This window comes from Falco biarmicus, chromosome 3 (genome assembly GCF_023638135.1).
Source record: "Falco biarmicus isolate bFalBia1 chromosome 3, bFalBia1.pri, whole genome shotgun sequence".
NCBI lineage: Eukaryota > Metazoa > Chordata > Aves > Falconiformes > Falconidae > Falco > Falco biarmicus.
In genome coordinates this window covers 76,744,303-76,763,624 of record NC_079290.1, presented here as the reverse complement: position 1 = coordinate 76,763,624, position 19,322 = coordinate 76,744,303, and the positions used below count along the sequence as shown (strand labels likewise).

The 19,322-nt window shown below is 36.8% G+C and overlaps 1 protein-coding gene across 3 annotated transcripts in view; it reads right to left on the bottom strand.

Moving 5' to 3' along the window:
* Positions 1–1,386: 1,386 nt before the first annotated feature.
* Positions 1,387–19,322, bottom strand: part of TMEM245 (transmembrane protein 245) — an 87,285-nt gene continuing 69,349 nt past the window's right edge. For 2 of the 3 annotated variants that reach the window (XM_056331102.1, XM_056331101.1), the window contains 4 exons: positions 13,680–13,780; positions 12,135–12,309; positions 9,248–9,442; positions 1,387–8,243 (listed from right to left, as the gene is read on the bottom strand). In XM_056331102.1, coding sequence (XP_056187077.1) covers positions 8,198–8,243; positions 9,248–9,442; positions 12,135–12,309; positions 13,680–13,780 — 517 coding nt within the window. In that variant the 3' untranslated portion in view covers positions 1,387–8,197. Of the gene's footprint in view, positions 8,244–9,247; positions 9,443–12,134; positions 12,310–13,679; positions 13,781–19,322 lie in introns of those variants that run through there. The other variant, XR_008820681.1, reaches the window with a different exon arrangement.

Here is a 19,322-nt window from a genome sequence, read left to right as displayed (position 1 = left end):
ATTTTTTTCTCACATTTTAACTAAATGCTAACAGCTGAAACGATCTGATGGAGGGGCTTTTACCACCCCTTCCCCAGCAATTTTTTTAAATGCTAAACAAATTGCAGCAAGCATAACTGGGGAGGGGCATCAGCATGAGAAAGAAATTAATCTCTAAGGGAATCTACTGCCTTGTAAGATACTGTACTAGAAAATATTTGTGTAGATTAACAAGCCAATTGAATTCTCCAAAGAATAGATTTGTAGTTTGGCAGTGATGAAGTGATGATGGCTTCTTACAATGAAACAATTAGTTTTTAAATTTTATCTCTGGTGACGCTCAAAATACATCGGCAACGTATGTCTTTCAACACATTTTTTTGCCTATATCTGCCTGATAATTTTCATATTCTCTAGTCTCCCACCCCAAAATATTAATGAACGATATCAGGCATGCACCTCCTGAATGACTTTGAAGGAACAGTTGAGACTGAGCAAATAGGCTGTTTCACTGGTGCTACATCGCTATAAAGTTGCTATGGGTGCTGAACAGAACTACAGTTGTTTGACCTAAGAGAAAATAAGTATCTGCACATTATAACCACCAAAATGAAAAAACAAATGAGAGTTAAGGAGTTCTCACAGAATTGTATGTGCTTTGGGCTGCCTGATTACAGATGCATTTGTGTTGGTTCCAACTTAAGAGAAATTCTGAGCATCTTGGAAAATCTGTCCCAATTTTTGTTAAAAAAAAATATCATTATTACATTACTAGCATCAATTGCTAAAAAAACCCCCACCCTGTAAGCACTAAACTAGACAAGGTTTGATCCCTTCAGAGAACTAAAGAGATATTGGCTAAGATTGACCGTGCTATATGAATTAGTTCAAGGTGATGAGTCTGGTCACAGAATAGTGCGAGGGATGAGAGGTGGAACATCAGCCACATCCCTCTTTAAAAGGTGCGAGCAGTCATGCAGGGAGCGTTTGATCACTTCTGCTTTATAGTCATTAGAATGATCTAAAATTATGCTTAAGATGCTAAACAACCATTTCCATTTCAGAGAGGAAGCCACAACAGCAGGAACCTGAATTACCTACGGCTGCCAAATGTAAGCTTTTGTAGGGTCTGGCCACATGGTTGTGTTACTGCAGGCAGTACAGCAAGTTGCCAGATGTCAGCTGAGCCATAGTTACTGCTGAGGCACACGTACTTCATTACCACATTGAAAGGGTGAAGAAATAATGAGAAGTATGGCTTCTCTCTTTGAAATAAGTTATACACAGGGACTGCAGGTCCACTACCATATTTGCACTTTGTCTCCAGCAAACCTGTTATTTCACCAGATTAACTTCTTCTGCCTTTGTGGCTCATTCCAAAGATCCCATCGTTCAAACCAAACTCAGTTATCTTTACATTAACAGCATTTTATTTCAAAATATATTAACCATTCTGTGCTTACAAAGGACTGCAGTGTGAATACAATATTAAGTTAAAAGCTTCTTAAACCTGCTACAAAAAAACGTTTTTATTAGGAAGAGGACTAGTGCGTACAATCAAAATTATTTAAATACCTCTGCAGTCTACATGAATACTTCTCAGTCTTAACTCACACATTTTGTTCTGCCATGGATGGACACAGGGGTTACATTTTCAGTATTATACATGCAAAACCAGGTACTGTACCAAAACCAATTATGGCAACGTTACTTTTGAACATAGTTCCATTCTGAAGATGTATCACATGTACATTTACAGATAAAATTTGTGTCAACAGACAACAGAAGTTATTGCTCCAAATCCCCACAGGTTCTGGGTAGGAATGCACGCTTTAGAACAACCCGCGCTCTGTAATGCAAAAGATCCGCTGTTAGTTTTGAGTAGGGTCTAGCCAGTCTTAAGACTCAGCATCAGAAGTTTCTTTGGATTTGGTTTGGTCAAATTTACCAAAGGGGAAAAAAACCACCCGCTTCCCTAGTCTTCTGACCAAAACATCAAACACTACTTTATAAATATATATAGGTAAACACCAAACTATTAGTTTAAAAAGTTGGTTTCTAGCCATCACTGAAGCATAGAAAAATTGTTTTTAAAGGTAACTGAACAAATTGAATGCTTGCAGAATATACTGATGACAGAAGAGGGAAACTTAAAACACTGATCTACACAGCCAGTAAGTTATAAACACCACAAAAACAGTTGTTACTGATACTTCTTGGAAATGCTTCAGGTTTGGGCTGACAATGGCAGAAAGGGGCCCAAAAATTTGGATTTTGTTTTTCCAACTTCATAGCCTGGATGTCAGTTCTTAAGCTTAACGAACTTCTGTTCCGTGGCTACTTTATAGCTCTGTGATGTCTCCTGCTCTTAATCTACACAAGTACCATGAAAAGTCACCTTGAATTTAGGTCTTCTTGGCATCCAATGATGTAGTCTAGTGGCAAAAAGTGAGGCTAAGAAAAGAAATCAGCATTTTTGCTTTAAAACCATCAATGCTGAAAATTCTTCAGATATATACATGGATTCTAGAGCACTCACTCTGCCTTTATTAGCTTGCAAATGCATCCTGCAGCAAGCGAATATGCCCTGCTTCTAACTCAAACCTAGCTCTGGTATTGCCACATGGTGTTATAGCCAACGAATAATCTCTAATTCAATGCAACATGAATTACGTTTGTCCAAGTCCATCCATACGCAGAGCACATTAAGGACGCATTTACTTGCCAGTTAGTAATTCCTTCCTGAATTGGACATACTATTTCAGTATGGACATTCAAAGCATGCCCTTCAGGTCCTGGAATACATCCCAAAAGAGGATGAAGAAACAGTCTCATCTACTAAGTCAGATACAGACAGGGTTAAGAGACTGGGGAACTAAAGACATATTTCATGACCTATTAATTTTGGCAGCTCTTTAGTAGATATGTGCAAATACTTCCAGGAACAGTAATCTCTTAGCAATGTATTACTAGATGGAAGAACAGCTTTTCCCAGCTTTCTATTAACTACAACAACACAGTTCTAGTTACCCTACCAGTATTTGCTTGGCTTTTCCCCAACCTTTATCCAGTAAACATTAATTCTAGAAAATGCTGCTTGTTTTCACTATATACAAGCAGTATTTTGTCCTTTTCTATCTTTTAAAAAAAAGTAGTATAGGACAAAATTTCAGCTGAAGCCTTAATAGAAGAGACGCTGTTTATATTTATATAATACTGCATATCAACATACATATTTACAAACCCAACACTGAATCCCTGAATATGCTCATCACTTCTGGCATTGTTTCTGGTTTCAAAATATCAAGTTCATTTTCCACATTGCAATTTTTATTTTTTTATTTGCAGTTTTATCATTTATAAGCAATTTCGGAGAATTTTACAGTAAAACATTAAGGTATTTTACTAAAAGTGACAAACAGTATCAGGTTAAAGATCAAGCCTCCCTAAGGTTTCTTAAGTGTTTTAGGCAATTCTAGTTTTGTAGAAATAGAAACAAGAAGGAAATTGCCAAAGTATGCTTTACCAGAAAGTGTAAGAAATAATAAAAATAATAAGAAACCCTTTGAAATACAAGCCAATGTAGTTTGTAAAGATGATGCATCCATGGATTTAAGAAATACCAACTGTCACTCAGTAAAGATTGTTTAATTGGAAAATCAATTTTCACTTGTAAAACTGCAAGCAACTGCATCTCTAGAAGAATACCACCTGAAGTACTAAATATAATGAATACTAACTGCAGTCCCAACAGCTTTCAGCACCTTCGGAAGGAAGCAGTAGCCATTTCCAGAGATAGTATCCATAAAGGTGGCACTATATGCAGTGACAAACTTCAACCATTATAATATAAACACAATGTTAAAGGCAGTTGTGGGAGCATCTTCTACCACTTGATGCAAAGCTATAGAGTCTCAGTAGAATAATGGTATTTTCCCATGCTTACTGTATCAGGTCCATAGGAAAGGCAGCACACTGCAGTATTCTGTCACCAGTACCAGGGATTAGCAGCATAGCAATTCTGCTGCTGCTTTTACTGGGGAAAAAAATTTATCCAGTTTTGTGCTTTCAGGTTTTCTGAGAAAAAATGTTTTGACATTGCAGCCATACACCTATTCAAATGATATCCACAACGTATAATACTGGAGACAGCATCCAGTTTTCCCTACACAATGCTTTTTTCTCATTTTATTTAATTAAACAGATTATGGAATTCCTAATCCAATAAACACTGACAAGATATACATAATTTCCTCCCAAAGCCTTGAAGAGAAGCCACGTGGTCCTTGAAATCAGGAAAGCCTAAACGCACCCTAGATGACGTGCAAATACATACCATTACGCACAGAAATAGCTGACTGCTGTCTCCGTTATTAGATACGTGGGTATCAACTTAATTTCTGAAAAATGTATATTGTATGTATGACTATAATGTTAAGCAGTCTCAAAATAAGTTATTATTGCTCCCAACTGGTCGCGGTGCATCTGTGTTGAAAATCACCATATTGTAGTGAGGCTGGCAAAATGAACGTCTGCCAGATTCTCGCCCATTGCAGCCTGTGGCTTTATGTATTCAACAAGCCAGTATTTACAGTGACCTGAAGGATACGCTGGGCTGTAAACTGGCACACATTCACTTCTGCTACAGCTGCTACAGCACAGCAACATTGAGCTAAGCTACACGAAGGGGAAGAAGGGCTAACTTAAGACTCAGCACAAGAAACAGTCACCACTAGCCCTTCGGCACTACACTTAGTGGCAGCAAGCCTGATTTGCTAGAAAAGAATGAGAAAACCCAGCACAGTTGTATTTTACAACACTGTGAGACTACACTGTCTTGGTTCACTACAAGCATTCCCCTCTGAAATCTAATTTGTTTATGTTCAAATTGAATACGAAACATACTAAACACAAGTAAATACCTGCTCCTAGAATAACTGTTTACAGTAAATCGAAAGGCCATCAATTTCTTGCCTATAAGCATTATGAAAAAGATGGCCTCTTCTAAGAAAGCCATAGTTGAATGCTGCTGGCTGCTTTTGCAGATGAAGCAATACAACCAGGAACCGGTAGCTTACAATGATGAGAAGTCAAAATAACCAGTTTTTTTAATTTCACATTAACACAAAGTTGATTTAAACTCATCTGTTCTTAAAGAGGCTGTCCTTTTAGAAAAGGCTGTTAAATATGCAAGGACAAGTTCTTCTATTTCTACTGGCAATTAGACACTTACTAAAGACAAACCCTAAATAATCCAGGTATGCTTCTTCATAAGGTAGTCTTTTGTTGTATGTTGTTTTTTATTTAAACATGCCAAAATTCAGTGACTGTTTCATTTTCTAATATGCTATTATAGAGGGTTTGTTTCTTTTTTTTCTTTTCTTTTTGGCAGTGTACTGTTACTGTACCACCGCTGAACCATACAACTGGTTCCTCAATCCAGCATGGCACAGCACAGCATGTAGCATGAGCTCCATCAGCTAAATGTAGTGAGAAAGACTGTACTACGGATGGTTCTTCACGGTAAGTCTCAGCTGAATTTGAAAAAGGAAGCATCAGTATGAAGCCTCGTTTCAAAGGAGGGTGAACTAACAAGACTACATCAGATCTGAATTCTCTATACAAAATTATTTCTCTTCAAACCGGGAAAGGATGATTTTGAAATAGCAACACATTTTTTCAGCTGATTTTACTGATTTGTCATTATCAAAAGGTAACTGTGTCTGAAATACAGTTTTAATCTTCACTGCAGAGACCCTTCTTTGATCAAAGAAGGTTGGGTGAATCGGGAGGGAGAAAAGGAAAACTTAAAACAGAAGAATGCCTTATAATGACTCTTTCAAAAATGACTATGTTGAGTACCATAGGAATCTGAAAGTCTCAGAAATAACTGGGGTAGCAAAGGTGGACAAAAGAAACGTCTTGACCAGTAAGAAAAGAGGAGCAAGGGAACACTTGAGATCCATTAAACATCAGTATTTCTTGCCAGTAATTTTCTTTAAATGCTGTCTGCAAGAAGCTATAATAAGAACACAACATTTCAGTGCAAAACTGTGAACTAAAAAAAGTAATATAACAAAGAAGTTTCCCAACTATCACAGTGGTCTCATTCAAGCTGGTCAGCATGCTGCAGGAATACATAGGGACAGCCTCAGGCTCTTTGTCATCCTCTACTCCAGCCAGTAACAGTTATAAAAATGCATTTCATTAAAGATTTTCCATGAGCCCCATAACCAAGGAAATAAAAACACAGGACAGTTACTTAATTCAAACAATATAGCCTTCCTCTTCAGTTAGTTGGAATTGATGTGGAGGTCTTTCTGAATTTAAAATAGTAAGTGGGATGTTTGTGTATTTCAATGAACTCGAGTCAAACCACGAAACGAAGCCTGAGTCTGTCCTCCAAACACATACCTGCAAATTTGCAAGTAGAAAAACAGCATACCTGAAATCCCCCATTTAAGCGTAACATTTCACCAGTAGAATTGCAGCAGCTGATTTTCAGAATCTGAGGAGTAGGCTATTTGTGTCTTAATAGGAGCCTGGCTACTGCAAGCCTATGCCAGGACTTTCTTCCTTAGTGAGTATCAGATTACCTTCCGATCACTTTTCACCGCAATGTATTTTTAGAAACAATGTAAAAATACATGCAGTATCATGAAAACAGGAGCCTTCCACATCTATCAGCACTTTTGCAACTTGACCAAAACATCTACATTACTGAAAACTGTTTGTACACAAATCCCAGATATCTTTATCCCTAGATAAGGATTTTTGTTCCAACACTGTGTTATCGTCAGCAATAAATGCAAGAGATGCCTGTACTTTGTGTAACTCATTATCAATCAAACTGAAATAAACGCAAGAGAAGTTACTAGAAACTGAAAGGCGGTTCTTTGGTTAAGCATGTGCATCTGCTACTTTGTAGCCAGGGCCTCACCCTATTTGGGGAAAAGGTGTTCAATTATGAAATTTCTACCAAAAAAACCCACTTCCTATTTATAAACAGGAACCATTTATAAAGATCCATTGTGTCAAACTGTTTCAACAATCAATACAAAAGGCCTTAAATGCCACCAAACTGCAATTTCAAAAAAAAAAACTTACATACGAAAGAAAAGCACTAGAGGAGTCTGATGCTGTGACCTAGGCAACACACCATTTCAGGAATATAGGAGCTCTGTTTATTATTATCTTAAAACATTAAGATATATCTTAAGATATTTGGCCAGAGGCTTACAGAGGAAAAAAAAAAAAAAAAACCTGAACCAAAATCCATGCTCTCTCCTATTCCTCTTTGGAAATAAACTTAAATTTGTTTGAAAAGTTAACTGAACTTAGCCACAGCATTTGAAAACCAGCATGAAACAATCCCCATTCAACTTCTTCCTATTACTGCAACTAGACATGACAATCATACATTACCTCTGCCTGAAGACACTTAAGGCTTTTGATGAAATCTATTTGACAAGATGACTCCACTGGGATGGTGGATAAACAGCAAAATATTATTAGATTTCACTGCAAATGAGGGCAAGATTTAAACTATTTAAACAAGTCCTCCTATTTCAATAGGAAGAAACCCCACATTTACCAATTCGCGTGTCTGCTTATTGCAGGAAGATATAATACCAGTCTAACAACGTTACATTTCAGTGCATATAAAACTATAATATTTAAGTGTTATTAAGAGTTATGGATGATGGTCAAAGCCTCTAAGAAATAGTCTGAGGAGCAGCAAATAATTATATTCTATTTTCATTTAACAATGAGTGGTTTACACCTTTTTTGCCACCAGATTGAGAATAAATATTTTGGAATTGGCTTTCTTTAAAGATACTACAATCTAATAATACAAATAACCCAATAAATAAAAGCCAAGTTACTCATTTCAGCAGTTAAGACAGCGACTCCAGTGGATATACCTGTCCTCTTAACTATTCCATTTATGAAGACAGAATGTCTTCAACAAGGCAGTTGAACTCTGTTAGTGTGCAAAGCCATGGGAAGTAGACATTCTCTCTTGAAGAGGCAAAGTGTGCATTAATGTAAGGCCAGCAGATGTTCGAGAAGTGTTTTCTCCTAAAACCCAAGCTATGCTTCCCTGTGAGCTGCCCCTAGGTGCAGCTGGAAAGGGACAGAAGGCCATGGCTGTTGTGAACTCAAGACAGAAGACAGCGATTCTCCCATGTCGCGTAGCTGCGGCACAGCACCTTCATCACTCTGCAGCCATCTTCAACTCCTCAGGACTCTCTCTAGGTGACCTGGAGGGTGGGAAAAGTAAGACTCAGATTTCTTCAGTGATTACAAATACCTAGTTTCCTACAAATTAAACAGGAAACAAACACACATACAGATTTGTTGTGCGTACTGCAGGAAGGTCTATCTATTGCGTATACAGAAAATCTTGGAACATAACTTCTACAAATTAGAGACTACAGACAGGTCCAATTAGCAGCTTTTCTCCTAAGTTACCCATGTGAAAGAGGACAGCATTATTCATGTGAATGAAGCAAAGGATTATTTCTGACAAGCACAGAATCCTCTTAAAGAGATATGTATAATGAGCTAACCTATGTAATTTAACAAGACAGTAGAAACATTACAATGGCTACTGTCATTAGTAACTTCATGATACGATTTCCAGCTCTAATTAACTATTCAATTAGGAGTTTATTCATCGCATTCCTTAACAGTACAGTTTAAATGTACGTTTCTATATTCCATGTTTGGTAACTTTAATAAAGAGATTAATCAAGATCGAATTTATAATGAGATAATGGCATACCATGTTATCCCATTTGTAAAGTTCAAGTACGTTTATTTATATTTTGCAGTATTGTACAGTTACACAGAAAATGCAATATTTGCAGGCAGGCCTATTATCTAATAGTCAGCATTCATTGTTCTTAATATCTATGAATAACAGTTTTACACAGAAAGAAGGACGTCAGTCACCTCCTAGCACAACAGCAACATATAAATTATATGGTACAATATCAGAGAATTTTCGAAAGCAGCCTTCTTACAGAAGGCTGCGGAACACTAAAGAAACATTTCAAGTTTACAAGTTCCAGGGAGTGTTTTACTTTACCACAATTTCTATTTCTAGAATATAGGATAGCTGAATCCTCTCCAAATACTTCAATATGTGTGTAGGTGTGTATGCACATATATAAAACTCATACACACACTCCCCATATGCATGCATATATACACTGATCCATGTAAAAGCATTATGCATACATGTAAGGCATTTATAACTTACCGGTAAATCTGTAACGGCCATGCTGCTTGTGATGGAGTGGGCACTGAATTTGTTGGACTCACCAACATGGCACTATATATGTTGGAAGCAACCACAAGTATACAAAGTAGAATTGGTCCTATGATGGCTCCTTCCAGTCCCAGGTAATATGCTCCACCAGCGACTGCAAGACCTGTCAGGTAAGGATGACCACCTCTGGAATTATGGCACAAGCAGAATAAAATTAAATTAAGAACAATAAAAAACAACACTATCAATTATGAAATGCGAATTACTCAATGTTTTATTAAGCCTAGAAAATAACATAGCTAGCTATAGAAACCCATATTTACATTGTAAACTGCTTTCTGAATGACTGCACAAATATTCCAAGCTGTATTCTGCACTATATTTGCACAACAGATTAAACAATGTACTGTAGCCTATAACACTAGTAACATCCACAATGAGGTAGCCACTTCATAGACATCTGCTGAAAAATGCCTGAAGCTGATGGCAAAAACATCTCCATTTTGAAAACAGTGAGATGATTGATTACAAAGACTATTCACGCTTTATGGTCAAGAACTGTTACGTTTTAAGACAACTCGCAACATGTACTATGATCACCACTGAGCAAAGACATTAATTTACACAATGACAGCAACTTGCATCCCATCTTTCAAAGAACAGTAAGCATATATTCTTTAAATAAATAGTCATTTCTTCTTTTTTTTTTTTTTTAATAAACAACCTCTCAGACTGTTTGCTATCATTACCTTTTAATGTTTTCAGATGAAAAACAAAACCAGATTTTTATAAACAATATTTACTGGAAAGCTGGGGCCAATGGAGCTTTTGATAGAAAGCTATTATGGCAGCAAGTAAGCCATGCCAGTTATCTTTTCCACGTTTCAGTTTGGGTGCACAAGACAAAACTTAATCAACAGCATTTACACAAAACCTGCTCATCATGCTTAATCTTTATAGCTAAAATAAAGATGGTAATACAGGATTATCTAAGAAAAGCTACAGTTGAAACCTAGCATCCAATTTTCAGAAAGTTGCTCTAAACTGTGTGTGTAATGGAGTGAAAATACCAGGTAGTCAGTTTAGAGCTCTGGCAGTTTCTGCCAGGTTTCTACTATGGTTTTGACTTCTACCCAGCTCCCACACTGGCAGTCTTTGCCTTCATCACAACTGTGTGTGGAACGAGACCATGCAACTTTACATCATACACACCTCAGTCATGTCTTACCTAGATCAAATTTAACCTACTGGTAGGGCCAGATTGTTTTTCTTAGGGGACAGACTTGACCTTGAAGTTTTGCTTCTCCAACAGTAGACACATGATTAATTTCTAAATCTTTAAAAACTTTGAATACTTTTTTTCTAGCATTCGCATCAAACATTCTTCTGGCTAGTTTGCTACATTAAACAACAGATCACCTGATGAAATAGGGCTACAGGATAAATATAATGCATCTGGAAAATCCTGCATAACACTATTATATCTATTTCAAATAGATTTAATCTAATCTGCAAGACAGCATCATGCTTACTGATCTATTTACGGGGAAGACAGTAGACAGATCCTGCATCCTCTCCAGTCAAAAAATGTATTATAGTAAGCAGAACAATTATTGGCTGGTGAAATAGCTACTAGCTTAAAATTTAACCACAATTTATTCCTGGAAAAAAAAATCCTCATTTGATTATACTTCAACTGTTTGCTTTAATTCATGCAAAATAACTAATGCCATGGCCTAGGAGAATTAATAATATTGTGCATATTATCATTAGGTTCTCTCTGTTCGGTGTAATTGTATTTGGTGAACAAAAATAATAATTTCTAATAACACAGAACTGAAACATTTCATGTCTTTATTCTGCATTAACTCTACTGTAATAAAAATCTGCACAAATGAGGAACTAGTACCAGCACGTAACTAAGTCTGGACCATCAGGTCCTCAATTCAAACAGTTTAAGAGATGATCAAGACTGAAGCAGCAACTAGAGTCCAGCTTTCTATCTTTGTTGTACATGGTTGTGAACCTGTTTTGCACTTACAAGACTTTACAGTTCATATCTTTGCCAGCTCTGTTAAACAGTGCTGCTTTATCTTCTAGTCTTGAATTGCATAAAGGGATTCACTAGGTATTTCAGCAGCAGCCAGTATCGGTGGGCATTTCAGTTGCACTCCATACACAACTGCAAATGTTGACTTTGACTCCACAGATTGAAGTGCGTTTGTGTACAGTCTCAAAGTCAAAACCAGGAGACATTTCAAGTCAACAGAGACAGCAAAATACCTAGCAAGATTTTTCAAGAAATCTATGCCTACCTCCCACGACAGAACAGCTACTGTCTCAGTAGAAGCCCACCTCCAGTTTTGCAATTTCATCTGTCTCAACACATTTAAAGATCAATCCATAATCAATAGATTTTTACACTGGGGTATGGTGACACAACACAAAAGCTGAATTAAAAAAAAAAAATCCTCAAAATTCTCACAATTCATTCTGAAAAATGAAATATTTATTTTTAGGTCCCTAAACAGCTCATGGATTTCTTGTTTGCTCTGTAGCATCATCTGGCGTTACGTGATGTAAAGGAAAATGCTACACGGCTTTAGACAATGATTAGATAAAGAGCAAAAGTATTGTTAGAATTAGATTTTGCTGACTTTGAAAGTGAGTTCAAGACCTCTGAAGTGACAGAGTTTACAGAAGAGAGTCCTGGGAAAGTAAAGGCACTTAGGCCAGTTAAAAAGGTGGTATCACTTCATCTATTCCTATGCTTGAAGATACTGTTCTGCATGCTTCAGAAAGTAAGTTTAATTAAAGGTGTTGATGATCATTAAGCATTTTTACAATATTAACTTTGAAAAGTCTTCAATGTACTTACCCTGATATATCTGAATAAATTGCTGTATCTACAAAATAGGTCGGCAAGAGGTGAAAAACCAAGAGCAAAATGGCTTTGCATCCCTGTCCTTGCACAAGCCACAAATCTAGGACTGCAGGGATGGCTGCCCAGTATGTCCCCAGAAACGGCACTGCTCCAAGGATTGCTGCTAATGCTAGAGCACACAGAAGCAGAGGTATCAAAAAGACCAGAGAAACATATTTCATAAATATATTTGTAGTTAAATTCTGACACTTTTGCCACACTGGCAGTGCCACTTTATCAACTGTTGTAAATAAGACACTGGAGAAGTGCCACATAAGGCTCTTGGCATTTTATAGCTGTGGTTTAGGAAGAAACTGAAAATTACACTATTCCCCATATATAAAAGCTCCACTAACTGCCAGTCATAAGGAGCTACTTCCAAAAGAGGCACCAATTCATAAAAAAATTAAAGTTCTACCAATCACGCACATTTCAAACTTTCACATAACTAAACACTAGCAACTATGTGCAAGAAAGCATACAAGCAAAAGTCTTAATTGTAACTTAAGGCATCCCCTGCAGTTAACTGCAAGTAGGTAGTACTGTGAGAAACTAAGCAAATATCAAATCCATGACATATTTCTGTATGCAGATGTATACACACAGGCATATGCCCTTCTGATTATACAAATACCCATTGTAATCTCAAGTGTTGCAGCACTGCTGTCATTCTAACTAAATGCAAGAGGAATGAATGTAATACAAAAAAAATATTTTTCTCTCTTTTGCTGTCATTAACCCCAAGGAAAAACTTTTAAGATTTTGCATGTAGCTGAAAGAAACCGACCGATAACCTTCTAAGTAGGTCTTCATAACAAACAATAGCCTCTAAGGTAGCTGCATTTTATAATATAGTAATTTTCTATTATATAGGGGTTTGTTGCTTGATAGCTTCCCCTTTTGTTCCCTCGTACACGAAGGTACACCATTTTTTAAATTACTATAATTAATATTATTTTTAGAGGAAGAGGGGGAAAAGAGGAACAAGAGAGAAGACTGTTCAGTAAAAACTGTTCAGACATTTCCAAAGCTAAGATTAAGAAATAAAAGAAAACTAGAGGCTGGTAATACAGTCCGGCCACATCACTGAGAATAGACAGCATGCCTCTATCACACGTTTTCACACCACATCTTCCTGCATTTAGACATCTTGAAAAATCAGCACTTGCCAACTATGGAAGAAACAAAAGTCAAGGCAGGCAGAATGAAGTTAAAACCTGGAAAGACTTGGACTGAATATAAGGGAAAAAGAATTACATTCAGGAATAGAAACAGACAGAAGTAAAATAGCTGGCAGGGGATGTGTTGTGAAAACAGAAAGAGGCAAGGCTCTGAGGTAAGACAGCAGTCAGGGGCTTCTCTCCACCCGACCCATAGTCATGCTCTAAAAATAACTTCAAGACTAATATTATCAGCAACATTCAATCCTACTGTACTGCCCTTGTACAATGAATAATGTTGTATTATCTATAAATAGATTACCATAGTTCAAATTCTTACCAGATGGTATGAAGACTATGTTAATCCCAAATATAGTGTGAGTCAGCCAAGTGTAGAGTCCATAGAACCCAGCCATTTTGAGGGAAGCATCAAATACACCTCTAAAACAATCAAAGAAACTCTGTTAAATTTTATTGGCAATAGGATTCTGGGAACTATTAAGATATATACAAGCTGCTTTTAAAAACTGCAAAGCCATTAGTGCCACAAATAACACAACTCAAAATGTAACACTGAACCCTTTATGCATTTGTTCCCTACGAAAAGGATAAGCATCCATTGCATCTGTCATTTAAGGCATTTAGATGCAAAAACCCCAGACTGTTCTTTGCTGTAGTGAGTTCCAGGGATAAACTCCTTGAAAGAAACTGCTCAAGCATCAGACCATATCCTCTATAATAAAGATAACATTTTATCTACGAGAAGCAGTAACATTCTAAGTATGAACTACTTTTTATTCGCTCTTTCCCATTCTACCTGTTCATTCTTTTTTTTTTTTTTTTTAATCTGCTTACATACCTGCTCATTTTCATCAGATTAAAACCACTGGTCTACTAAGTGAAATTAGACTGCTTAAACTCCTACTTTCCTACATACTTACTCAGCTTTCCCGATGAAAATAATTAAGCACCTCGTATTTATTACTAGATTTTAGCCTCAATACCTTTATATTCCCAGGTTTTAGGTTGCTTACCAGGTTACACTACTAAAAACCAAACAGAAATCTGGCAATTTAATTCAATCCTGCTGAATCTATGTCCAGCTTGCTGGCCACAAAACAAAGTTCTCTCTTAAGTGTGACCACAGCTTCATGAGACGACACACAGGCAGCTAAGTGCTGTATCATTTTTACAGCACACTTACACATGTGGAGTATCCTAAAACTGAACTGAAAACCTGTGCTTTAGGACTACAGTCACAAAAACCATACTCTGAAGCCATCTTACTATGCCAGTTTCTCAGCCTTATTTGAGAAAGGCATGAAGTTTCCTGAAACCACTATTGTAGCTTGGATCTACATATCCCTGAGTTCCTCTCCCCCAAACAGTTCTAGCAGTTACATCATTGCAGAAGTGGTGGCACGCACACCCTCTTAGCAGAGACAAATGCAAAGCTTGCTGATGTTAACTTCCCATTTTACATGTCATGCTTTTAGTTACGCTGCTTGTGCCTTTGCAGTTTTGGGAACTCTGGCAGGAGGGCAGAGAGGACAGGAAGACATGTAACAGAAATCATGGAGCCAGACGATTAGCAGAAAGGTTTTCACTGCACTTCGAAGAGTTAACACAGTCTGCACAGAAAACAGCCCTTTCTGGAACTAAAGCCACTAAGAGCAAATTTTCTTTCCTTTGTTGAATCAAGAAAACTTTCTAGAAAATAAACTTCCTCTGCTATTAGACTACTAGGTAGAACCTTATCTTCTAAACTAACAGCAAGAATTCCAAGATTCCCAGTTTTTGCTTCTTTGGGCAATATACTCAATGTTACTTCCATGCGCAGTTTGCATATTTTTGCCCTCCTTTCCCACCTAAAAGCACACATAGATACCCAAGTGACTGCTGCATCAAAATTACCTTATTTAAAGATAATTTTAATTTAAACCCCACTGGATGTTATAACTGCATAATAAGCCTCACACACCAACACTGTTGTTTGAAATGCGAGATTCTCTTGACAGATTAACTACGAAAAGCTGTTGTCAGTCATACCCCCCCACACCCCCCCCAAAAAAAAAAAAAAAAAAAGAGGAGGAGAAGGGAAAATATGGAAAAAAGCAAGTGTATAAGAATGACCTGAAACAATAAATCCAACCTTTGACAGCCAAATACGTGGTGCTTGAAGAAGGAATATTTACAAGTATATGGTGGCCTCAGTGAAAATAGCCTGAATACTTCACGGTTCAGATAAACTTCTAGAATATTAAAATAGGAAATCACAGACCAAAATATGTAGAATCTAGAGATTTTGAAGAGCGAAATACTGACCTGTGTTTTAGTTATAAATAATTTTAAAAAAAGGCAAGACGACCCCCCCAAAAAAAGCCACAGTAAGAATGCTAAATGTGAGTTTGCATTAAAAACCTCAAGATGTTTTCATACTTTAGATACGCAGTCTTTAATCTTCTGCATTTTCTCTGACATTTAATTCATGCCTTTTCTTTCTGATATCAAAGGAACATAATATTTCTGTAACAAGAACCTGTTTATTAATTGATTGATTCTGTCAGCCATCAAGTATAAACAAGTATAAAAAGGGGGAGAAAATCAATCTATCAACGTTTTGTTTAAAGATGCCTTACAAAAACAGGCTAAATACCACTTTAATCCATATGTGCAAGTTATCTGTGGTTGGAATCCAAGAACTTAGAACACGAACAATTACAACGGGGTCTTTGGCAACGGAAACCTCTAGGCAGCTGGATAAATGAAGTGCTATCTGTACTGCAATGATCATAAGGATACAACAACAAAAAACCCCCATCATTTCTGCTGGTTGCACTAAAGATACATTTGTTCCCACTAAACCCTTCCTCAGCCTTGCTGGTCTCTTAAATCTTAGACCTGTCTCACATAAACCCCTTTGCACTATAAAGAAGGTATCTCACAATTTCTGAAACTCTTTATTTGGCAACACAAAGTTTTTTTCAACTTTTTAGAGTGCAATTTGCTAGGTCCTTCCAAAACAAAACCAGAAAGAAAAAGAATCCCACACATCCAGAACAGTTCATAAGAAGTTCATAAGAATATTAAATCTAAATATTTAGTAGTATCTATATGAACCCAGATTTCAACATGCTGTAATTAAATCTTTAAGTAAATATTTTTCCTATCAATCAAACAGGAACTGCACCACAAATACATCTCAGTTGTCAAAAATATTTCAAAATCTTTGAGTATCTTCTTATTTTCCACATAAAGATATTTTCTGTGCTGCAGTAAAACTAGCAAGATTTTAACAACTTTTGTAAGTATGGCCCAAAACAACACTTCAATATACAGGGGGCAAGGAAGGCTTGATGCAGGTATCTGAAGTATCAACTTCATTTGAAATTAAAATATCCATCTACAACTACAGAAAAGACTTTGTAAAGAGTCATTTCAGATTTTCTCAGACACTACAAAAGAAGAGAAGGCAGTCTTATCATGGTAACCAAGAGAAAGACAACCACCCAGAAAAACTATTTCATCAGCCAGAATTAGTTGCTGTGAATTTAACAATGTTAGGGTGTAACTGCAAAATTGGTTCTCATTCATAAGAAAGCACACAAAAGTGCCATTCTAATTTACACAAGTTTAACATTTCAGTTCAGACAAGCATAATTTTTATCTTCAGATTAATTTTATTTAAATTTAAATGCAAAGTCTCCATGTCTTTTGCCGATGTAGTCATGCAGCTTATAAGAAAACGTTACACTTATGTCCATTACTCATTACAAATACACTAACAGAATAGCAGAAAAGTTAACCACGGACCAACGGGTATATTCTGGTCTGACGTCATCCTGCAAGCTGTTATGTAGTACATTTTAACAGCAAAATAGCATATAACTCTAAAAGACTGTGGAACAGTACAGCACTCCCTCTAGCTCCTTGCGTCTAAGCACACACAACTAGTAAGCTGAAAGGAGAAGCATCACAGTGCTGAGAAACTGTGAGGTGCCAGTGGTCAAGAAGGAAGAGAGAGAAGGCTATATCCAGTTTCACTCTTCTTCTTTCTGCCTGCTTAAACTAGTCAGAAAAAAAGCACAGGGGTTCCTACTTTGTGGCAAGTGTAGCCCCGGAGAACTCTCAAGTCTCTGAAGACTTGTGTTTGTTACTTCTGTCAGAAAAACTAAGACTCATACCTTCAAGTCTCTAGAAATTCTTACCCATTTCACGTAATGGTTACGGCAGCTAAAAAAAGTAATGCTGCAAACACTAATCACAATCTTCATCAACAGTATGCTTCACCTACTCTGCCTCTGCGGTACCAGAACCTCAAGGTGATGTGGTATACTAGTGGAAATGCTGAATGAATTTATTACCATCTATAAAACGCAGACCTTCCTGGTGAAATTATGACAATAAATTAATTTCATCTCTTAATACCTCATTGGCATACATACAGCTTCCTTTTATATACAAAAGTAATTACACATTTCAGAAATCAGAAAATCCAACTGCTGCTCATGTCTCACTTTGGCACTGTATCCAGATGAACCACTTTACCTGCAAGAACAGTCATCTGCAAATGTGTAATTTATGAGCACTTCATGGCAATCTGGTGTAAGGCATACTTAGACATACATACTCCATTTTACTGAGCTTTGAAATGCATGTAAAATTAAAACCCAAAATTTTCAAAAGTATCAGAGGACATGGGTCATACTTCACATCACTCAGATTAAAAATGAAGAAACTTCCATCAAGTTGTCAAATGTTTCTGCATAGCTGGCCTAAATATTTTTTTGTTAAAGCTCTTTCCACTTCACTGAAAAGCTAGGGAATCTGCTTGCAGATTTGACAAGGGAAAGGACCAGCTTCTCATTTTATGGATTTTGTGGGTATTAGTGGATTATGTTTTTTCTCTCTTACTGATTTACCGAAAAAAGTCTACTGCTTCCCCTTTGCTTCTACCAAAGTTTACATTAAATGTATGTCCACCTGAATTTAGGTTCACTTCGCGTAGCCTGCAGGTTAAGATCTGTTCACCATTAGCAACATGGTGAAATTTCAAAAGTTTCAGCTTAACACTGCAACAACCCCAGCTGAAAGGAAAGAGGCAGAAAAGTGAAGACTCCTGGGATGCACAACATAACCTCAACCTTCAAATCATAGCGTTCATTTTTTTGCCACAGAATTAATTTTATTTTCTAGATCTCTCTGTTCCCACAGCACTGGAGGAAAAAAGAGCACATGGGCTGAAATGAAGAGAATTGGAGTTTCCAATAAGATTAGAGTAAGCATAGAGTAAGTTCAGAAGACTTTACTATACTAAATTTACAGTGAAGGTACATTGACCCTGGCCGCTGAATGGGCATATGGAATAAAAACTAAACAAAAGTGGTATTTATCTTTGGAAACATTTGCAAGAATTTGCATTTCCCTAAATACCTTAAAAAACACTTCACAAGCCCTACAGTGGTTTACAATCCAATTAAAATGTCAGTTTGATAAAAGGAACACCTAAGCCAAAAATACTATTAGAAAAAGACAATTTCATTTTTTGTCATCTTCTTTATCCCACTGATGTTTTGTATTTTCCCATATTCTCTAAATAGACATTACAAAGACTGTACTGTATCTTCATTGCAAAACCTTCCTGCATTCAGACCCGACCAATTCACAATGCTGCTGTAAGAAACACCAGCTACTCAATTTCTTTTCAGAACACAACCTTCACATCTTAAAAGTGGAGAGTTCAAGGCATAAAAGCAAATGCAATGCATTTTAAATTTCACAGCACAGTTTCACAATTTATTTCAAATCAGGTTAACTCAAAACTGCCACAACACGAGCTCTCCCATCCCCCTGTTCTCAAGCATTCATTTCTGCCCCAGACCACCTTTCCTTTGTCTACCTGCGAGCACAGTCTCTTTTATGTGCCATGACAATTTTTACAATGAATTCAGCTAATAATTATTTTTTGCCACGTTAGTTTTAA